The sequence below is a fragment of the Pongo abelii genome, chromosome 11, assembly GCF_028885655.2.
Source record: "Pongo abelii isolate AG06213 chromosome 11, NHGRI_mPonAbe1-v2.0_pri, whole genome shotgun sequence".
NCBI classification, from domain to species: Eukaryota; Metazoa; Chordata; class Mammalia; order Primates; family Hominidae; genus Pongo; species Pongo abelii.
Genome location: NC_071996.2, coordinates 94355801 through 94379907, shown reverse-complemented (window position 1 = coordinate 94379907; position 24107 = coordinate 94355801). Strand labels below are relative to the sequence as shown.

The 24107-nt window shown below is 38.2% G+C and overlaps 1 protein-coding gene across 12 annotated transcripts in view; it reads right to left on the bottom strand.

Moving 5' to 3' along the window:
- MYO1B (myosin IB) overlaps positions 1 to 24107 on the bottom strand; it is a 177958-nt gene that overhangs the window by 8291 nt on the left and 145560 nt on the right. For 3 of the 12 annotated variants that reach the window (XM_024243260.3, XM_024243261.3, XM_063712918.1), the window contains exons 19-30: positions 22658 to 22751; positions 21638 to 21787; positions 18376 to 18444; positions 16608 to 16694; positions 16242 to 16328; positions 14359 to 14445; positions 8672 to 8746; positions 7683 to 7817; positions 5688 to 5794; positions 2691 to 2823; positions 2204 to 2356; positions 642 to 769 (exon numbers count right to left, since the gene is read on the bottom strand). In XM_024243260.3, the coding sequence (XP_024099028.2) occupies positions 642 to 769; positions 2204 to 2356; positions 2691 to 2823; positions 5688 to 5794; positions 7683 to 7817; positions 8672 to 8746; positions 14359 to 14445; positions 16242 to 16328; positions 16608 to 16694; positions 18376 to 18444; positions 21638 to 21787; positions 22658 to 22751 (1305 nt within the window). The remainder of the gene's footprint in view (positions 1 to 641; positions 770 to 2203; positions 2357 to 2690; positions 2824 to 5687; positions 5795 to 7682; positions 7818 to 8671; positions 8747 to 14358; positions 14446 to 16241; positions 16329 to 16607; positions 16695 to 18375; positions 18445 to 21637; positions 21788 to 22657; positions 22752 to 24107) is intronic. The other 9 variants (XM_063712923.1, XM_024243262.3, XM_063712921.1 and 6 more) reach the window with 3 other exon arrangements.

Sequence of the window (24107 nt, the reverse complement as noted above, 5' to 3'; positions counted from 1 at the left end):
TTTATACCAGTCTCAGATGTCACCACATCAAAGAGGCCTCCCTCTTTTTTTTTTTTTTTTTTTTTGAGACGGAGTCTCACACTGTCACCCAGGCTGGAGTGTGGTGGCACAATCTTGGCTCTTTGCAATCTCCGCCTCCCGGGTTCAAGAGATTCTCCTGCCTCAGCCTCCTGAGTAGCTGGGATTACAGGCGCCCACCACAACGCCCAGCTAATGTTTTTGTATTTTAAGTACAGACAGGGTTTCACCATGTTGGCCAGGCTGGTCTCGAACTCGTGACCTCGTGATTCGCCTGCCTTGGCCTCCTAAAGTGCTGGGATTACAGGCACGAGCCACCGCGCCTGGCCTACTCTCTGACTCTTAACCCTTTTTTTCCTCCATAAACGCTTGTCGTTAGCCAAACTCTTATCAACTATTTCATCATTTTATTTGTACATACTGGTCTCTTCCACTAGGATGTCACGTACAGGAGGCTGGAGACTTGGTTAGTGTCATTCACTGCCCATTTATCATGTGGAACAACTACTAGACACATACCTGGTACTTAATAAGTAGTTGTAGTAATGAATGAGATCAGAGAGCTGAACTAAAACAAAAAAGCTAAAAGAGAAAAAGAGTTTTCAAACAATACATGAACGTACTCATCGGAAATCTCAATATTGAGCTTCTGTTTGGTTTGGCTGAGAGTCGTGCGATAGAGCTTGGTGGCCATTTCAATCAGGTGATCACTGCTGAAGAGAAAATCTCCTTTACTAGCTGCTTCTGAGCCCTGCAAGGACAAACCAAGAGTTGGTCATAATTAAAGATACCTTAGAAGGTCAATATTTACAGGCTTGGCTAAAAACATATTTACAGTCTCTTTAAAACATCAGATTCTGGAATCCATTCTCCCAAGGTAAACAATAATGACAAAAACAGTGTTTCTTCCAACTTGCTCAGAGCACTTTAGTAAGGTTACCTAACCCCCTCCTACCCAAAGTTGGTGGATGCGGCAGAAGCACCATCTGCATCACTTGGAGCTTGCTAGAAAAGCAGAATCTCAGGCCCTACCACAGCCCCAGTGAATACGAAACCACAACACAACCTCCGGGTATGGGTTTACACATTCAGGTTTGAGGAGCATGGAACTATCCTGCAACTCTTCTGAAGGACTTGATTAAAAAACTTTTCAGTGATTTGGTTAAAACCCTAACGACAACACTTCCAACAAATATCCTAGGGCAGTGGCTCTCAGCCTTAGCTGTGCAAGAGAATCATCTGGGTTTATTTAAAAAAAAAAACACAAAAAAACCATGATGCTTGTGCCCCTTCTGAGAAATTCTAATTTGATTTCATGGGGGTATGGCCTGGGCATCAGCATTTTTAAAGTTCCCAAGCTGTTTAAATGTGTCACTGAGGTTGAGAATCACTGTCCTAGTATTTGATATGCCTCCTTTAAGTTAAGATCCAAAGTAGGGTAAACAGGCTAAGGGAAGCTTTGAGGATTTTTCTAAGTTTAGGGTCAGCCAGAGAGTAACATTATTAGCTAGACACATGTCCCTACATATGATCAATATTTGGTAGCTTTTGTTTACTCAGTGACTGTGTATTATGTGACAGGCCCTGTTCCTCCAGTGTCTCATTTAATCCTTAATCCTTACAACAATGCTACCAAGTAGGCACTCTTACTATCCCCATTTTAAAGATGAGAAAAAGTAGGTAGGTACACACAAATTAAATGCCTTGGCCAAAATCATCATAAAGTGAGTGAAACCAACTCCAGAACCTACATGTAACCACTGCATCCAAGCCAGGAGTCCTGGTTAAGCTAAAGGCACAGAACACTAAAAATTACTTAGGTTAAAATTAACTGGCGGTTATTTTATTTTAGTTGTATCCTTTAATATAAACCCCCAGATTAGAGATGAACATTAAGACATTTACTAAGTTGATACATAGAAGAAAAAACAGGAGAAAACAAAATTTAAAACATCTTGATATTTCTATGTATTAGTCTCAAAAAGTGAAGTAAACTGGTCAATAAAAGTGATTAACTTTATTCAATTACTGAAAAACCGAGTCCGAGATTTTACATAGGGGCGAATATCCAAAATTTGCAAATTAGCAAGGCAGATATTAAACTGCCATAGGATGATCAGAAATGGAAATTTTTTAAATCAATGGCTGAGAGATTAAGCACAGAAATCTTCTGTTGAACCTTTACCTCTTTGAGGTGGACGGCGAAGAAGCCATCATTTTGTGAGCTCATTGACACCTTGGTCACATCCACCAAGGGAACCTCTGACTTGATTTGTCCAGACTTTTGGTCAGCAAGAAGGAGATTATTGTTTGTTAAGAGGAAAATCCGAGATGTACTCTAAATCAAAATAAAAAATAGTAGAAAACCAATGATCACAAATACTCAAAAATGGTCCATGAGTTTAAGGCATTATTTGCAAAAATTCCAATATCCTTCAACAAACATACCTATGTAAACCAAGAACACAGTAAAGAACATAAATAATGTTTTATTTCATAAAAATGTCAGAGAACAAGCAAAATTCCACCTAAGCTTAAAGTTAAGGGGAAATAGCCCCCTTCACAGTTAACTCTACTGAGAACATGAAATGCAAATTTTTACATTCAGAAAACAGGGTGACTATCCCAACTAATAGGTACTTCTTATCAGTCTTCAAGGTTAGCATTTTTACCTTCCCATTAGCACGGTTAATTTTGTTCACGACTTCAGCAATGATGATCTTTTCTTCAATGGCATCTTTGAGTTTCTTATACTTGGGGTTCTTGTTGATTTCCAGGTAAGCCCCTTGGAATGGTTGCCCAACACTAAAGGAAAAAAATTCCTGCACATTAGAAATAGTTTCATATGAAAGTACCACTAAAAAAAGGAAACAGGTCAGTTGATTCTAAGGAGTAGCTGACAACTTCATAAAAACTGATTTCAATTTATTTTATATATTACACTTGCATCTGTCCTAAATATAAGTTGGAAATGAAACCTTAAACCTATTTCAAATACATTTTTGAGGTGATCATGGCATTTGGTGGGCAGGACTTTGATAATAATCTTATCACATGGAACAATCAAGATAGAAATCACTCATAAGAACAACAGCTAAGACTCAAGTACATGGCCTCATGTGAAGGAAAAGGCAATTTCTTCTAATCTGTTAATATAAAGTTAACAGCTGCTCACAAAGGATTTACTAACGCCTTCAAACAATATGTGGCAGTGAAAAAAGAGCTGAAATCATTACCGTCACCTGCTCTAAAGAAAAATTTCATTTCTTGTAGAGAATAAGAAAATCAATAGGCCTTCTGGGAAAGACCAGATCCAGGGCAATCACTTTAGAAGAAAACTATAGAACACTTAATATTAACATGTAACTGTGGTTCTAAGTAGGCAATGCAGATGGTCTCTGACTTGGTTTGACTTAGGGTTTTTCAACTTTACAGTGGTGCTCATACAACCATTGTGTTTTTCACTTTCAGTACAGTGGTCAATAAACCACGAGATATCCAACACTTTATTATGAAACAGGCTTTGTGTTAGATGATTTTGCCTAACTGTAGGCTAATGTAAGTGTGCTGTGCATGTTTAAGGTAGGCAGGGCTAAGTGATTGTGTTCAGTAGGTTAGGTGTATTAAATGCATTTTCAACTTATGATATTTTCAACTTCATATGACATATGACAACTTCATAAAAATTGACTTCAATTTATTTTATACATTACACTTGCATCTGTCCTAAATATAAGTTGGAAATGAAACCTTAAACCTATTTCAAATATATTTTTGAGGTGATCATGGCATTTGGTGGGGAGGACTTTGATAATAATCTCATCACATGGAACAATCAAGATAGAAATCACTCATAACCCATATGATGGGTTATCTGTGTGTAACTGCATCATAAGTTAAGCAGCATCTGTATATGAAAGGAGAATCAAGCCTCTTCTCCTAGAATATGCCTCCAAATGGACAGAAGTAACCAAAGCAAACATTCAGAATCAGGGCAATTTTTTTTTTTTTTCCAAACAAACTAATTTTTGTAAAAGGTTAACTGTACACTTATCACTAAGATGTCAATTTCCCTAAAGACTTGTCAGGGGACTCTTTCAGGACAGCTTCATCAAAGGCACGAAGGAAAAACTGCTGCTTCAAGGAATCTATAAGCTTCATTTTGAGCTACAAAGTTCTGGCAATTTGCAAATACAAATTTAAATGCTTCTGTTGTGGGTGGAGGATCAGGGAAGAAAAATCCATGTAGGTGGTCAGCGTTTCACAGCTCTCAGGATATAAAAGGCCAACTCCCATAAGAGCTGCCACTTTGCAGGGTGGTGGGAGGCTGAATTATTCCACCTCTCTCACTGCTGTGGGGTGAGTGTGCCACTATCCCTGAAAACTGATAAGACTACCCAAAAAGGACTTGGCTTGAAGTTAACTTTTTTTGGTTCCTATTCAAATGTGTTTTAAATTATAAAAATGCTAACAGGCTTTTAAATTGTTTCCTCAAAGATGTATTTTCCAGCCTGTAGTTTCTGAAGAGTCATCCACAGGAAATGTTCATTAAGGTTACTCTCTAATTTAAAAATGTATAAAAAAAAAAGCTGAATAAAATTAGTTGCTGAAGCAAGCACACAAATTCTCCTGTTTGAGTATGCTTTATATAACAGGCACTTTGGACAACTTTGGATTTAGACACTGTGTTTGACTTAAGGGAGTATATATCACCTCAAGTAGCCACAACAGCTAACCAAGGAAGTTGTACAATTTAAAATATTTAAACCCAGTGAGTCTGGCAATGTATGTTCATTTAATCCTTTAAAAGGAAGATATTTTAAATGTGTATAAAGTCACAAAGAATATAAACATAATATATGTAATAAATGTGAATATACTCAGCATATAATACATTCTTTCTTTGGCCATTCTTTGGGAGAAGCTTAAAGTTGTTATAGATTTGGCTTGAAATTTGGCTTTTATAAACACCAGATGAAAATGGGATTAGATTGCTGGGAGAAAATGATGAATGCAGGAGATGTAAGACTATTCGGATAAACAGTCTTTACCAAGGACGTCACTTGCTGAACTTGGGATTGGTGTTCCTTCTTTTTCTGAGTCCACGGTGTCTAAAATAAAGGAACTGAATGTGCTGTACAGGCCACAGAAGTCATATCCGTTGAGTTAGCAGACCAAAGGGCACCACGGACCAGTGCTCAAGCAACACTCAAAAAGTACTATCCTGGCTCGCTCTTTCATTTACCTTACAAATAAGTTTCTGACCTTGCTTGTTATGGCAGGAAGACTGGGATGGTGATTAAAGTATATTGCCAACAGAAATTTGGCTAGTCTTTGAAAACTACGGAAAAGGAACAGGAATTTACAATGCAAACGTATCTTAACAGCCTATATAACTTTTATATTAAATGACTTCTAATTATTTAGTAAAGTGTTTGAGCTAATGCTAATGGAGTGAAACCAACAATCGTAACCTCATTTCATTAAACTGTACTATAGAAGCCATAGCTCAAATAAATGTGTTTACATCAAGCTGATTATAAAATGATTCACAGAACGAAAAATCGCTCATCTAAGACTGAAATCAAACACCAGGCAAAATGGCGTACAAATATACTTGAGAAACTTTTATAATCCTGAATTTTACGGGTAAAGCAAAGCCATAATACCTAGATGGGTATAAAGCCTTCTTGTCTTTGAAGAGTTCACTGGCTTCTAGTTTCTCTTCATAAATAAGTTTCTGCTGGTCTGTGAATTGGTCCCTGTATTTTTTACACTGTGAGATATGAGAAGAAAGAAACAAAACATCATTTATATAAATAAATCATTACTCATTCTTAAATATGCTAAGACAATTTATCAGCAACAAGAGTAAGGGAGAGTACAAAACATTCACTAAAAAGGCCAAAAACATTTTTCCCTTGTGGGTTTTAAAAAGTTTGTCTTGGAAAATGTCAGAGTATTATTTGTATTGCAGAACCTGGGATGCTTCTTCAGAACACACCAGGGCCTAGTGGGCATGGGCCTTGCAAGTACTATTTCCTCCCACTATGTCAATCCTTGGAAATCCTCTAGTCCTAAGGCTGTCACTCTTCTAGAGAGACTCACAGTAAAAATACTGTGCATCACAATCCACTAAGCACGTTTCCACACACATACGCACAGAGAAAACTGACACAAAAGCATCACAAAACAATACTCAATCCTTTCTATTTATTGTACACTCTGCTATTTTCTATTCTATTGCATTTTATTGAAAAATGCTGGTAGTAATCTACTAAATTGATTTCATGACCACAAATATGCTATGACAGTTTGAAAACCACTGCTCCAAATCCCCTCACTACCATTTTACAATAGGGACAAGGGACCTGAGATATCCCCTTTCACTCCATCCCTGAAGCTGCAATGAGAGGAGACAGTGGCCAGAGGAGCAGGGCCAGGTTTTTTAGATGAGCATTCCTAGAAATTCAGTTACAGGTGTGGTCAACTGCTACTGAAATAATTGCATGAAGAAATGTGAGCATTGCTGCTGACCCTTTCCATGGAAAGGCTCCCTTCAGGAATAAACAGCCCTCATCTCCCACCTCCAATCCAATGGAGGGATGGGTGAGACTGCAAAGCCAGGGGAGGGCAGAGGTGGTGCAGATCCCCATCACTGGGAGCTCCCTGTCATTATTTCTGAAAACAGTTTCTGGGTTAGACTCAAGAAAGGAGACAAGCCATTAAGAGGTTCATGAATCTCGCCAAATTGGCTGTTAGAGAACAGAACTCAGAATCCAGTTCCTTATGTTGTATGGTACCACTTATCAAGCTAATCAGCGATAATGTCACTCTACACATAGATGATTCTGATAAAAAAACAAGCCCACCGTGCTGGGCAGGAAAGTTTCCTGGAGGATGTGTGTACTGAGCATTCACTTACTAAATACATGCCCTTCCATCTAATGATTTTATTACATCTGATAACTGCATATATTTAACATTCCACATATCAACTGACTAGGTTATCAAAATAAGGTCAACATCTATACAAGTGCCCCACGTGCTCCATGCTGGGCAACATCTAAATTACATGCTGTGTCCTCTTATATAAAATAAGAAGCTAAAATAAAAGGCAATATAAAACAGATTTCCAGCTTCCCTGTAATTTAGATAGAGAATGTGTTACTATCTTTAGGGACAGGGAAGAGCCTTTTTTCCCACCCTTCAAAGTGTGTATGTTCACATGTATTATCTGATTATGTGTTCTGTACATCTGATAAAGTAAACTCTTCAATTTGCAGGATTTAACTATGTTGCCTGAAGGTGTCCAAATTTTATGATTTCTCTGTCCTACAGTATTCCTTTACACAAAGAGAAAAACATATGAACAAAAAACTGAACTACTTGAGAGCAGCTGGAACCTGGAATGGAAAGAAAATGCAGCCCTGTGCTCCCCGTTCCAGCCAGGGCTGAGAGGTGACCACACAAGGAATGCCTGGGCCGCTGCAGGGGCTCTCATAGAAACTCAATATGGTGCATGGCGGAAAATCACCAAAGTCCTCAAGTAATCCTCTTTGAGGTAAAGGAAGAATGTGTTACAGTTTTGATTTTACGTAAGTTTTCAAACACTCAAAACAAATAAGAAAGTCTCTGAAAAGATGTAACATGACATTTTTTACCCTCCACAAGTGGAAAATCCTTTTTAGCTCCTTGTGAGTAGAATCCAAGAATAAGTAAGGTCTTGAGGGCCAATTCTTGTCTATTGGAGATAAGGAAGGCATCTTATTTTTCATTTCCAAGAAGTATTTTTGCACCTGTGTTGGGTTTGACAGAAAATACTACATGAGGAAAATATGCCACAAAAGACACTGTTTTATATACATCATGATCAAATACACCAGACGATAATAGAATTTATTTAACTTTGGAATTTACAAAACTGTAACTCATCTGGGAAGTCTCTATTCCACTCTTTCATACTGGTTGGGGAAATATGAGTTCCACCAAATGGTTAAGAGAAAAGAAGAATACTAATGCTAACACTCATATTAACACTAATGCTAATACCAGCTAGCTCTATAGAGCTGTATTGTCTAAAATGCAGCCACTAGTCACACAGGCTATTTATCTTTACATTTTAAGTAATTAAAATTAAATTAAATTTAAAAATCCAGTTCCTTAGTCACACTAAGAGGCAGTGGGGGCTGGCTCCAGAGTTTGTAGTCTGTTCAGCACTACATACACCTCTCTGAAAGATGGAGAACTCCAGAGTCCATACGGGTGGAGCTGCACAGCCTGGCTCCCTGTCACCCCTCTCCCCACTAATTTGCTTGCCAGCCTTGCCCTGCCACAGCTCATGGCAGTTTCACAGGGTAAGGCCCTGGCTTTCTTGGATCCACTTTCCCCCAAAAGGTCTCTCTGTCAAATAAGGCAAACACTGTATTAATAATATACGGGCCACTAACAACTCTTTCTGACACAATTCTACCTGAATTTGGGAGAAGATGATTTTAAAAGATAACTAACTCTCAGTGTCACCGCTATGATTTAATTATTATTTAAAAAGTCACTTTTGTCATTTAGGAAAAGGCACATTTTATGGAGTCGTTGATATTAAGTGGGTAATTCCACAATGCTGATTAGCCACAGACATAAAGTGTCAACTTACAATTCTCTGAAGCGTAAACTCATAGATTTTCTTTCCAGCATTGGCTCTGAAGAATTTCCTGTATTCTCTACGTACCTTTAAAAAGAAGATGTAGGTTACAGTGGTTAATGTGTGGCTGGTACAGGTCCATAACGATACACCTCTATTAAAAATGAAAAAGTGTCAAACAAGTCAATTTATAAGTGTCCTTTCTAAATTTAGTAAAATAATTGAAACACATTCACATAGTGGATCTTAAGTCAGAGAGAAAGAAATTAAGAGATGTAAAACGATGAAACCAGAATGAATTGATGTTTTAAATCCTCTTAGTAGTTTTTGAAGAATCTGATGATTTGACAAGAAACATTTTACAGGCACAGCTGCAAACTCATCCCAAATTAAAATACATTAAAAAATTATATAAAATAATGTTCTCTTCAGATTGTTTTGTAAAAGGCAAAAAGAAAAAAAAAAAAAGTCTGAAGAACTGTATGTTTCCAAAAGCCTTGCATAGAAGATAAGGCTTTAGTACTACACTCTGAGAACTGAATATGGCTAAAAATAAGAATTTAAATAGAAGCTTTGAAACTACCATTATCTTCCATTTCATTGCATTAATTTTTCTCCATCATCTCTACTCCCACCAAACTTTATACTTAATGCTATCAGAGCACTTAAAACATCATATTATAGTTTTAGTTCACACATTTTTTCCTTGCTACATTGTTATATTTACTTCATATACTAATGTCTAACAAATAACAGTAACTAAGTGGAGTGTTTGTATAACAAATGAATACATTATATAGTTAAATTTTGAAATTGAGGGAAAAATATCTTAAGTATTTATTACCATCCAGATATAAATGGGAGAGTTAGAATTTAGCAAAATATTAGCCTATCTGAATAATTCAGATATTACATATCTTTTTTCTTTTCTCTCTAGTTTTCTAGGTTTAACTGCACATGTTCAAAATATTTCCACATTAGGGGATGTAAGCTAGTAATCTTCTATCCAAATTCAGTTTATAGATAAATGTTTTGCATGCATATTTTTAAGTTAAGAACTTAATATAACAATTCAGACTGCAGATTTCTCTTAAAGTTGTCTAAGATCTAGCAACATTGAGGCCTAGTCCTATAAAATAAGGGCCAGGGAGACCAAAGTAGCTGCTGTTGCCTTTAGATGAGGCATGCATGATCCAAACTACACGAGTCCCCTTTGCTCCTGATCCACCTCCCATCTGCTGCTTTCCTCATCTGTATGACCAACCTGGTCCCTCTGAGCATTTGTGCACCAGATCCATTCTCTACATCTAAAGATTGTTAAGGTTTAAAAACTGTAAGATATAACCATACAGGCAGTTTTTCCTTTTACAGGCATACCTCATTTTAATGCACTTTGCAGACATTGTGTTTTTACAAATTGAAGGTTTGTGGCAACCCTGCATCAAACAAGCCTATTGGCACCATTTTTCCAACAGCATGTGCTCATTCTGTGTCTGTCACATTTTGATAATTCTCACAATACTTCAAACTTTTTCATTATTATTCTATCTGTAAGATGGTGAACTTAATCAAGAGACAATGTATGTATTCTGACTGCTCCACCCATTGGCCATTCTCCCATCTCTCTCCCTCTCCTCGGGCTTCCCTTATTCCCTAAGACACAGCAATACAGAAATTAATTAATATTGAGTTAATAACCCTACAATGGCTTCTCAGTGTTCAAGTGAAAGGAAGGGTCATACACTTCTTACTTTAAATTGAAAGCTAGAAATGATTAAGCTTAGTGAGGAAGGCATGTCAACAGCTGAGGCAGGCCAAAAGCTAGGACCCTTGTGCTAAACAGTCAAGTTATAAATGCAAAGGAAACATTCTTGAAAGAAATTAAAAGTATTATTCCAGTGAACATACAAATGATAAGAAAGTGAAACAGCTTCATTGCTGATAAGGAGAAAATTTTAGTGGTCTAGATATAAGATCAAACCAGCCACAACATCCTCTAAGCCAATGCCTAATCCAGAGCAATGTCCTAACTCTCTTCAATTCTAAGAAGGCTGAGAGAGGTGAGGAAGCTGCAGAAGAAAAGTTTATTAACTTCTCATGAGGGTTAAGGAAAGAAGCAGCAAGTGCTGATAGAGAAGCTGCAGAAAGTTATCCAGAAGATCTAACTAGATCACTCATGAACGTGGCTACACTCAACAACAGATTTCCAATGTAGACAAAACAGCCTTCTATTGGAAGAAGATGCCATCTAGACTTTCATAGCTAGAGAGGAGAAGCTAATGTCTGGCTTCAAAGGACAGGTTGATTCTCTTGTTAAAGGATAATACAGCTGCTAACTTTAAGTTGGAGCTAATGCTCATTTACCATTATAAAAATCCTACAGCTTAGGAATTATGCTAAATCTACTCTGCCTGTGTGCTCCATAAATGGAACAACAAAGCCTGGATGATAGCACATCTGCTTACAGCATGGTTTACTGACTATCTTAAGACCCATATTGAGACCTACTGCTCAGAAAAGAGAGAACTTTCAAAATATTAATACACACTGACAAGGCACCTGGTCACCCAAGAGCTCAAGGCACCTGGTCACCCAAGAGCTCTGATGGAGATATACAAGGAGATTAATGTTTTCATGCCTGCTAACACAACATCCATTCTGCAGCTCAAGGATCAAGCAGTAATTCCCAGTCTTATGATTTAAGAAATACATTTTATAAGGCTATACCTGCCACAGACAGTGATTCCTCTGGTGGATCTGGGCAAAGTAAATTAAAAACTTTCCAGAAAAGAGTCATCGGTCTGGATGTCATTAAGAATATTCGAGATTCATGGGAGGAGGTCAAAACAGCCACATTAATAGAAGTTTGGAAGAAGTTGATTCCAACTCTCATGGATGACTTGGAGGGGGCTCAAAACTTCAGTGGAGGAAGTAACTGCAGATGTGGCAGATACAGTAACAGAACTAGAATTAGAAGTGAAGCCTGAAGATGGGACTGAATTGCTGCAATCTCAAGATAAGATGGAAATGAACAAGGAGTTGTTTCTTATGGATGACCAAATAAAGTAGTTTCCTGAGATGGCATCTACTCCTGATGAAGATGTTGTGAACATTGTTGAAATGACAACAAAAGATTTGGAATATTCCACAAGCTTAGTTGACAAAACCAGTGGCAAGGTTTGAGAGGATTAATTCCAATTTTGAAAGAAGTTCTACACTGGGTAAAATGCTATCAAATGCCAACATATGCTATACAGAAATCTTTCAGGAAAGGAAGTCAATCTATGTGGCAAACTTCATTGTTGTCTTATTTTAAGAAATTGCCACAGCCACCACAACCTTCAGCAGCCACCACCCTCATCAGTCAGCAGCCATCGACATCAAGATAAGCCAAGACTCTCCACCAGCAAAGAGATTACAACTTGCTGAAGGCTCAGATGATGGTTAGCATTTTTTAGCAATTAAGTATTTGTAAAGTATGTACTTTGGCTTTTTAGACATAAGGCTATTAGATACTTAATAGACTATAGTAGAGACAGTGTAAACATAACTTTTATTTGCATGGGCAAACAAAACATTTGTGATTCACTTTATTGTGATATTCACTTTATTGCAGAGATCTGGAACTAAGCCTGCAATATCTCTGAGGTATGCCTGTATTCATATTCTAGTTACTGATTATCATCTGTCTTTCAGCCACAGAGCTGTCAGATCCACAAACATTTCTAATCTCAAACTAAGGTGAGAAGGGACAAAGAGAAGAAAAATGTTACCTAATAATTGGCTCCTGAAATTATAATAGTATAGGAAAGCAGACATTCTTATGTAATGAAGTTACATAAGAATATATCCTTAAAAATATACCTGAAGTCATACTATATTTAGTTGAGCCTCATTATAACTGAGCTCATTGCTATATGCATTTTGATATTCCACAGGGCAGGTTATTTCTCCCAAAATACAACTACAGACCGTAAAAGCCTGGTGACAACATGCTGGCATATACGATGGTGCCCCCTGGGGAACTGGGAGTCTTAAAAAGGCCCACTGCACTTTTTAATTATTTCCACAAGAAAAGTCAATCATTTGAGAGGGCAAAACTATCATTCATATTAACATGATTCTCTTTTAGAAAAAAAAAAGTACAAAATTATTATATTCTTGGACTTCAAGTAAGTTTGATCTTATTTCATATAATAAGATCTTATTTCATATAATAATACTGGTTATATGGTAAATTTGATCTTATTTCATATAATAATACTGGTTATATGGTAAAGTACTTCTGTTTTGTTGGAGACTGAGAGGAAAAAAGTTATGTCTACAGTAAGCCCAGTTAACTTCTGCTAAAATAATATTCCCCTACAAACTGAATTTGCTTTATAGGTTGCTAGTGTACACCCCTAATGCAAAAATGTTTTGAAATCATATGCAGTTAAACCCAGAAAACTGAAGATAAACATATTACTGATGGAAATCATTTTAGGGAATAAAAATCCTGATTCAATGTTAATTTTTGTTCTTTTTATGAAAATTAGAATGCAAATTAGAAGATGTGAATTAAATGGGAAAATGTTTACTTTTGTTTGACTTAAAAAAAACCGGTTATAGAGCTTGTTCGGAGTTCTTCAAATAGAACATCTGTTAAAATTCATATTTAAGTTACTTCTTAATTACTTCAAATATTATTTGGTGTATACTCAGTATAATCAAAAAGGATAATTGACTAAAGTTTATAGGCTGAAATTGCAGAAAAAAATGCAGATTGTTCAAAGCAGGATTCAGGGATATTTCTAATGGTTGTTCAGACTTAGAGTCAATGATTACTCCGATAATATTCAAATATTTAGAGTAAGATTAAATGTCATAGGATTAAAGTAAAAACAATGATAAGGAATACTGTCAGAAAGGGGCCTAATTATCCCAAAAAGGCAATATGGATGGCTTCCTATGGTGATTAATTATTCAATTTGGAAGACCAGATCCTTACCTGTCGTAAAGAATATTCTAAAGGCTTCTCAGAGCTCGGAGTTATTTACTTATGTGTAGTTCTGTATGCATAAGTGTACCCTACTGTAATAAGCACCACTTCAAAATAAACCCTGCCATAATCACAAGGTATTTGAATTCGAGGTTCTCTTTAACATGAATGATCCACTGATCTCTGAATCTCTGAACTCATTCATCAAAATCTGTAAGCTTAGTGATGCAAGACCCTCTGGTTCCGACACTGAACAATTAGAACAATGGTCGCTCTGAAGAAAGCTCTACTCCAGGCAGCCATTATTGGGGCAGAATTGGCACAAAAAGGGAAACAAAAGCCTGGCATCCCTAGGCTGGTCACTGCGGATGTAGGGCAGCTTTTAGCTCAACTATTGTAACTGTGTCTCACAGATTTTAAAAAAACAACTTTACACTCATAAAGATAACAAACTAGAACTTTGATAACATAGTATCTTGAATAAAACATGCCATATTGCTATTACATTAAACCTATTATTTAAAGAAATAGAAATCACAAAATCAGAAAAAAAATTTGTGTATAGGTTTCTTCTGAAAAAGGCACAAAATTAAGCAAGATGACATTCTACAAGACTGTGCAGACCATCAGCAAGCATAATCAATCGTTTTCTCAGGGTTAGTAGGTGCTAGGCTTTATGAAGTTCACCCTGGACAGAAACAAGTGGTTGAGGAAGTACCTTCAGTCCAAGCCAGTAAGCCCAAATGACAGCAACTGCATGCTTACGCCTAGCCTCCTCCTTCAAGCGTTTCAATTCCCTTCGAGCCTAGAATGTTTTAGATAGTAAATAAAAGAGACAGCCCAATGCAGACAGCACAAATGACCAGAAAAAGATACCCCACCAAACAGAAGAGCCAATTTATGAATAAGGATTTCAGAATGACAGAGGAACAGTGCATAACAATTTAAACCCAAAGAATTGGTGTCAGGCTGGTGCAGCGCTTATGTTTTCAGTGCACTGAGATTCTGTTCCAGAGAAGGGAAATCTGTGTGGTTCCCAATGTAATCATTTCCCACCCCTTACTTCCATTCCTTTCCTTTTTTCTCCCCTGTTCTCTCTCTCTGTTCGCTGCCTTCTCCACACTCTTTCACTCCCATATCAAAGCCTTCAAACTCTGAGTAACAGCCCTAATGACGTCATTAGACTCCCCTTTGCTGACAGCACATTGGGCTGAAGAAGCTATGCACTCCTGTCTGAATTCATCCCTTTGGATGGATAAAAAGACAACTCTTGTGAACAATCATTTAGAAAACTGGGAGGAAAAAAGTGTATTTCTCTGAAGGGCAAACAAAAACCAAAACTAACAAAACTCAAAAATTCCTTCCAGTCAAAAAATGAAAACTGGCATGTGTAAAAATTCAATTTTAGCTAAGGTCCCAAAAGTAAAATATACTGAAGACTGAAGCAATTATAGGTTAAACTTATAGGTTTAAAAATTACTCTTAGGGAAAAAATAATCTTAGGCAAGCTATTCTAAAGGATACAAACAGGCACTGAGTGTTCAACATATTATAGTACTGAGACTGGGAAATGAACTCACTGGATGGAGAAATCCTAGCAAGACCCATCTAAGAGGCCTTTTGCTTTTGCTATGACATTTCCCTCAGTTGACTAGAGGAACAAGTTTGTTCTTCACAGATTTTCAGGAAAAGCACAGATGAACAACTCTGGTTAGTTTTTGGCAAATTAGCTCTTTATGCAGGCAGATGTTGACTTTTCTCATTTTCTCATAAGATAGGCTTACAACACTGACAAGGTGGACTTCAACACACAGGACTCTGTTGATGTTTGTGTTTCTAACTGGAATACACATTTTTAGCAAAGATGACCTTTGATTTTCTAAGTAACAAAAACATCTAAAAATCTTGTCCCTTGGGGTATGTGAAATGTTCACAGAGCCCACGACTATGCCTGGGGATTAGTGAGAGTATTTCAGGAGGCCTTTGTTTCTGAAAACAAACAGCTGATGCTGAAATTCCTGGGATTCTTCAGTGGCAATTATAGCTAGCAGTGCATGAACATAGTTTTCTGTTAAATCACAGATGATAATTCTTTGCACATGTAATATTTTGCTTACAATAATCAATAGCTGCCACACTGAGCCTAAAAAAAAATTTCATTCATAAATTAATATTTTTAAGACATATGTTAGAGGCACTTCCATTGTCAACATGTTGCAGAAGACCGACTGAAGCCCAAACTTGAACATTCCCAACATGCGCAGCCCCTCCAGAAAACCTCTAAAAAACTGCTAGCATTCATCAATGGGGAGGGCGGGAACCTAAACGTGCATGTTATTTAAGAGTTGTTTTGTTTTGTTTTAAAGAGCAATGATACTAGTGCCTTTTTAGTAAGCAATTAGTTTTATTGGCCTATGCATGCCTAAGCTTCCTATGCATACTACTGAACCAATGTTTCCAGGTGTGTTAAATCTGGCGGCTAGGACATGCACCAGTGTGAGCCACTATTAATTGTAGTCATTCATCCCCTAATAGGCTAGAGGTAAGGACTGATTATTGCAGAATTCCAGGATGGAGTGTTGGGATATGTGCATCAAGTACCTTAGATCCAAGCCAGTAAGCCCAAATAACTGCAATAGCATGTTTATTCCTAGCCTCCTCCTTCAGCCGTCTCAGTTCCCTTCGCGCCTGTGATGCATTTGAAAAGGAGTTACAGAAAAGTTTAAGGCAGGAAAGGTTACTGCTGGTTTTCAATGAAGAAAGAAAAAGAGAGACACTAGTCACCACCAAATGGTAAACGCAAAAGCATGTGCCACCACCCCACAACCAATGTTGGAAAGAGCAAGAGGCAAACACGTGCTCAGTAGCTCAAGCCAGTGAAACATTTTCTGCCCCTGAAGCCGAGGGTTCATGGTTCCACATGACGTTACTGCTGACCCACCGCCTTCCTTGGGGTCTCTGGCCTACCTGGGTCCCATGCCAATATGCAGCAATGGTCGTGACTGCTTCCTTACAGCGCTTTTGATGCTTCAGTTCCCGCAGAATTTTTCGAGCCTGAAGGGCAGAATCACCCAAAAGAGAGAACGTTTAAAAAAATGGAATTGACAGTGACTTGAAAAAAAAACCTGAAGAGATGATCGTCCTAACACCCATGCTATTGTGACAAATCAACAGGTTAAAGAAGGCGAAGATGACTAGCCCCAAACTGACTATGAGAAGGTGGACAATGAAGACATCATTAAGCATGGGTTTCCACTTGATTGGAACAGCAGCTTCCCGTACCCTGATACACAATGGGAAAAATCTGACTACAGCACCACAAGCTGGCACACATCTGTGGGATGAAACAGTTCTCAGAAGGGGGCCAGAGGATTCCAATGATCCTCTAAAGGCCACTGTATCTCTTTCATTATTATTGCCTGGAATGTAACTGTAGCTATCCTTTTTATTCAAGATATTTTTAAAACTCCAAAACCAAAATGATCTCATTGATCCCAAACCAGTGGCTTCTTTCCATTAGTTGCTGGAAACAGATTTTATGGGGGCCAGGAGGACACCTGGTTTCAAGATGGACTTTGGGTCCTTCCTCTAAGGTCTCTAGCCTATAAATAGGGCCCCAAGGTCCAGCCATGAGGCCAAGGAAGAGCCTGCAGGCAGCAGTTTCACTTACTCTACATGTTCAGATTTGTGTTTTGCCATTTGCTGTGGGACAATTGCTAAGCCCTTAAGTTGTCGAGGGCCTGGGCAAGGTCAGTCAGTGTTGCTGGACTCGGGACCCAGCGTCTACCCTCTGAAAGGGCTCCAGGCCTGGGCACTACCCCTCTGGATCCAGACCATACCACAAAGTCTCCTCACAGGAAAGTGGTCAGAACAGGCTCTGAAGTATCGTTGACCTAGATCAGGGATCAGTAAACTTTTTCTGTAAAGTGCCAGATGGTAACTGCTTTTGGCTCTGAAGGTCACACAGTCTGTCGCTACTACTTGACTCTACCACTGTAGTGCTACAGCAGCCAGACAATCTGTGAAATAAATGAATGTGGCTGTGTTCCAATAAAACTTTATTTATGTACACTGAAATCTCTATTCCATATACTTTTCATATGTCATGAAATCATCTTCTTTTGCTTTTTTAAAAACAACGGTTTAAAAATATAAAAACCATTCTTAGCTTGCAGGTTGTATGAGAACAGGCAGCAGGCTAGATGTAGCCTGTGGCCCGTAGTTCATTGACCCTTGAACCAAGCCTTGGCAGGAAGGACCTGCAACCACGCTGTCCACTGTGACGGCTCCTCCATGTCCCCATCACTAGACCTGGCCAGATCTCAGGATCTTTCAATCGTGATGGGTAGCCTGCAAGATGGTTACTGGGCAGTTACGGAAGTCACTGGGATAGGGGTTCTGAGTACGAAAGCAATGGCTGTGAGATAGCCTTCTGTACCACAGCTTTTCTCGAAAACACGGGGCAAAGGGATACTGAAATCATGTACAGGTATTATTTCAAGGACTTCCTGCTCAGAGAACAAAGCGCTTTTAAAGAAAGCTGGTTAGAAGGAAGTGGCCAAGACATGGTCACCAGGGTCCCCGTTTGGCCCATAATATTTATTCTTTCCATCTGACTGTTTACAGGCGAGGCAGGAGACAGAGGAGCCCCTCCTCTGCAGGGTGAGCCTAAAGACATTATCCTTTGTGAAAAACCAGAAAACCCAAAATAAATAAAGCATACTTTTAAACTCACCTTCCAACCCCGGATATAAGACTGAATTACTAAGGCGGAACTCTTTGTCTGCTGGTACCTCTTTTGTTGCTGTAGGATAAAAGGGGAAGATATTGGCAGTTGTAGTTACATATCTGTAACGCATACAAGGATTGAGAAAGGGTATTTGCTCACTTCGTCTAACTGACTCTTAATTATCCATACTCCTTCTGGAAACCAATACATAAAGAAACCAAAATATCAAACAATCCAATATTATTACAGTTAATCCAAACTATGCTTTAAGGATGCTAAATAAAATAATTCCTAAATGACTCAGGACACAGCATTATTATCATTATTCTCTTTGTCTCATGCTGTTATAATACAGGGTTCCACACACGGCAGATACTCAGTAAATGCATACTGAATGAAAGAAAACCCACTGAGTTCTGCATCTGCTTTTGAGTGTTCTTTCTTCTTGGTGTCATTTCTCACCATGCTACTTACTGGACCCACCTCTAAACCTCCCTAGTTTCTTTTAGGTTTGCTACTTTTACTCTGCCTCAAGCTGGAAAATCAGCTAAAAATTTAAGTAAATTGCTATCAGTCAACTAAATATTTATATATTGAGCCTCTACTATGCATAAAGCCTTTTAATAGAACCATGAAGATCTAAATGTGCATCTGACTGCATCCCTGCCCTCAAGGAGTAGAAGTGGACACAGGTCAACAGTATAAAGGATAAACAGTACCCTGGGAGAGACGCAGCACAGAGAGCACAACAGTCAGGCTCAGAGGCAGCAGAGGTTACTTCCAGGTGGGGAAGGTCAAAGAAGACCTAGTGAGGCTCCCAGCTCTGGCTCAACAAGCTCAATGCCCAGAGGCCTTTCTTACTTCTAGGGCTGATGCCCTGGAGTGGAGGCTGCTGGAATACTCCCTAGAAAAGTGAGCTTTTACAGTATTCACTTTGGAATATACACTGAAACATGGGCATCCCTAATGAAAATTCACAGCATTTCAAAGTACTAAAGTTACATTGTGAATCCCTCATGTTAGAAGTGCTAGCTGGCTCAGCCCCCATTCTCTGAGGCGGGAGAGATGCCTTCCCAGGCTTCCAGGCTATGTCTTGGAAGATCAGAGGTAATGGGTGATGGTATCAATAGATGGGCAGAGGAACAAAAAAGGATGCCAGGGAGAAAATCCAAGAGGACCCTGGGACCTCAGACAAGCCACTCACCTTCTCTGGGCCTCAGTTTCCCCAGCTGTTAAATGAGGTGGAAAATCTCTAGGATTCTCCCCAGAGTAATATTCCACAGACGTAGCTGTAGAACAGCTACAGTATCTGACCATCACTCTGACATCCATTTGGTACCTCTGTGTTTTCTTTTTTAATTAATAAATGTCTTGAAAATAAGTATATCTCACTTGAAAATTCATCTCTAGGAAACATGAAATATTACAAAATATGGAATAACTTAAAAGTAATCAGCAACTAAAAAGGAGCATTCAAGAAATCTTTTGAGTTATCTGGTTGAGGGAAAATAATGAGTTTAATCACTGGCTTGAGTAACATGTAGTGAAGTGGTTGAGGTATGTAGTTCAAATTTTGAAAGAGATGTAACACTAGAGCAAAGTTAATGCATTCTCTAAAACTGGGGCCATTATTAGTTTTCATTCTACAAATTAATATTGCTCATAACTCCTGACATCATGAACTAATGATAAATAGTGACTTTTTAAAATCTGGTGATATAAAAGCTTTATATTGGGAGAAAAGGTACAAATAGTACTTGAGCTTCCTTTGCTTTGCCTGTTCTTTCTCATCCTTCTGATCAAATGGCCCCTCCCCGAAGTTTCTCCTTGACCACTCTAGCTTAGGTCACATCCCGCCTCCCCATTATTCTTTATGTCAGTTCTCTATTTCCTTCCTAGCACTTACAACAGTCTATAATTGTTCTGATTATTTGTTTGCTTAAATGCATATTGTCTTTCACTAGATATAAACTTTAGGAAGTCAGGAATTAGGTTGTTTTGTCCACCTTGCTAACGTGCTTCAAAAATATTTGTAGAATTCAAGACAGATGAATCCAGCACACTTGTAAACTTTTCTTAATGACCTCAAAATAAGAAATTATAAAAAGGGCTCCTTGAGGACTGTTTACTTGTTGGTCCTCCCTTTCTCAGGCAAACAGAAAACAGCATTATGAATCTGCAGCAGAGTTAAGGAGTGGTACTATGTGTACAGAGGAGACTCCACGGCCACCAGGCTGGGTGACAACAGTCCAAAGTGCCTCTGCAGAATGCATATGAATGACTCTATCAGTCACATGGCTGGGCAGACTCATATTTTAAGACTTACACACTGCTGGTTATAACCTTAACTAGCATGAGCCATTGTAAAGATACTCTCAAGCTGATTTTCTTTAGCTTTATCACTTAAATACCTCATTAATTTATAAAACTTGGAAATAATAAACTAAAATGTATCATGTGAGAATAGGTCAGCGTAAATTATGTCTTGATTATATACAGCCCTAGAGCAAAGTCTCTTTATGGCTGAAAAAGAGGAAGAATATAAGAAAGGAGATGTGAGTGCAAACTTAATTCATTTTGTGAGAACACAGCCCAAGTTTCAATTAACCCTGAGGCAAACCTTCAGGCTTCTCTCAAACCTGTGGTATGCCTTCAACAAAACCTCTACAATCAAGTGAGGAAGGAAATGACAAAAAGAAACTTCATATTAACTAGGTAAACATTATTTATTATTGAATCTTTCCCTGTAGTTAATAGAGCCAGATACCTAAGGACTAAAGAGAATGCAATCCTTTAACCAAAACCAGAAATCTACAAAAACATGGCATTAGCTTTCTGGAATTAAAGCCACTTTTAAAGCTTCTACAATAAAGAATAGCCAATTACTTTGAAAAACTAGCCCAACCAAATCAAAAGCTTAAAGGATATTGTCTCTTCCAATCTGATGACCAAATTACAAATGTTATTTCCAACCAAATACAGCTAGATCAGTGAAAGGCGGTGTGGTACACTGAACGTGAGCTCTAATACTGTCTTGGATTCAAATCCCAGCTCTACCACTTATAGCTATGTGGCTGTGGGCAAATTACTTAACAGCTTAGTGTCTTAGTTTTCTCATCTTTAAAAAAAAGAACCATTAAGAACATCCATTATCTCATGAGGTTGTTGGCAGAATTAAGTATGTAAAAATCACATACATGGTAAGTACATAATAAATGTTGGCAAATTAGCATTGTTATTACTGATTTAAAATGACTGAGACTCTTACCGCATATCTCCTGTACCAGGCGGCAATCACAATTTGGCTTTTTTTCATTAGCAGGAAGTGTGTGCGGCATTTCCACCCCCGATATATCTTCTGAATGAGAGTGGCCAAGTCCTCCAGGCGTTGCTTCCTCAGGTCTTCTAATTTGAATAACTAACAAGAAATGATAGATGGACTTATCAAAAATCCTCTGAAACCTCACAGCATACAGGAAAGGAATTTTCAGGAGACAAAATGCCATGATGTTGGAGTCAATTACATTGAAAAAAAGAACTGAATAACCATATGCATTATATATGATATGGATAATGGTCCATGAGAAAATTATTTTGATGAATTCATGAAAGACTTACAATTTTTATTCCAGTGATTCAGAATTTATGACAAATCAGAGACGGGCTGAATTGAGCTTAAGTTTACCTTCACACTGTCTATGAGGATGCAAATTACTAATGGAAGGTAGATGCTGGAAAATTCCCTTAAATGAATTAAATACTTTCCAAAATCTTAACGTTTCCAAATTACCAGTCATCTGCTATACTCATTATACTTCACACTCATCTATTCATTGACAAAAAGATTTCTTTGGGATTCTATGAGGTAGAATGCTAAAAGTATTTTTTTTTTACTTAAAAAAATTTTTCATTTTAGTGCTTCCCTGTATCTCTAAATAATGGGGCTGTAGTTCTTAAAATTAACGTATAATTCAGGTATTACAAATACAGACTGAATTTACCTGCAGTTGCTATGAATGTTGTACTGTTGTCCTAACAGTTTCTTTGTGATTTCTTAAGTGTTGTACAATCTGTCAGAGCAAAGACTTTGATGGTTCATAAAAAATACGCATTCTTCCACTACCCCTTACCCTTATCTGTCCCTGCCTCTTGGTTATTTGTAGATAAACAAGAGTTTTGTGGCATTCATGGTGGCCCCTCATATAATGTTATAAAGTTAAATGTATTTTAAGAACTTTCCTATACAATTCCAACTTAAATTCAGAGTGTAAAGGTTTTGGTTACATACTGTTCTTGGGTTTCGGATGAATATCTTTGATCTACCAAAGGAGTATTCTTCCACAGGAATCTCTAGTTCATTAAATAGGACCTCCACACCAGACCTAAAAAAATAAAAACAAAAACAGTGAGTTTTCTGAGTTACAAAAATAGTTTTATCTTCTATCATGGTATCAGGTTCTCAGTGGTATAAAACATGGCTTCATTTCCAAGTGTAATTGCTCTTTCAGCAATCATCCATCTATCAAAGAACTTTCCACAAATTAAACGAAATCCAGTAAACACTGAAAAAGTAAATTTGGGTTCAGAACTATGTATTCTAAGAAAATGTGGTATTAAAGCCAATTTCTTGATTTCATTAGTAGAGGCAATACTTGTATCAAAAATACCTATAATGATGTACCAACCTTGGCCAGGAGGGTGTGCAAGAAACTCAGATCTATTTTAAACTCACTCAGTTAATTCCTGAAAATATTTTAAACATTGTCTCTGCCCCTGAGAATAAAAGCAGAGACCAAGAAACAGTCCTAGACCAACGGGACGCTAAGGAACGTGGGCCTTACACAGTAGGAGCAAGAACTGGACTTGGCCCTGACCTCTCCATCCTGGACCCCGGTTTCAACATCAGTCTTTAGAACTAAACCTCACTCCACCCACCTGCAGACTAGATACCAGGCAGGGAGTGAATACACATTCTGTATTATGGTACCTGTTTACCATAATAGCCCGGAAATTAGCAATGGGAACTGAAACAGTACCCAAATCCTACATTAAATTACGGTACTAAATTAGGCATCAGAGACCGCACCATACATCTGGACTTTCTAGATCTTCTTATAGTACAAGGTAAGCGTCCTAAGTTTGTTGATGTTCCTGTGAAAGGCCAGGTGCACTGAGAATAATGTGTAGGCAATACCAGTACAGTTAAATGAAAATCGCCCATTTCCTGCCTAGGAAATGAAACAGGCATGTCAGCCCTCCAGCAGTATTCAGGGGCAAGCCTTCTTCAGCCTGCAGAGGAGCAACCTCTCTGGTGAAGGCAGAAGGAATAAGGCTTGATTACTCTCCTGCAGCAGCCGCCCGTCAGTACACAGTTCTCTCTGCCTGTGGAGAGCTCACAAGACATGGGGATGCACCACTGGGCCTGCGGTGTCCAGCACTCCGTCTGGGACTGGATGAGTAAATGCAATTCAGGACAGACCAGCTGAAAGCTGTATGGCCCTGGGTCCAAGCTACATTCTCTAATCCAGTTCTCCTAGCAGTAATGCTGACACTGTGAATCCTACCTGCTCGTTATCGTCTATTGATTAACTGGTATAGATATAGGCAAAGAGAGGGACCTTCACCCATCCACTGATTCTCTCTGCAGCCAAATTCTTCATGGGAAAAGTGACAAGTGGTAATCCAACCTGTCTCTAATTCCACCCTTCTATGCTTCTACACAAATATAAATGTATCAA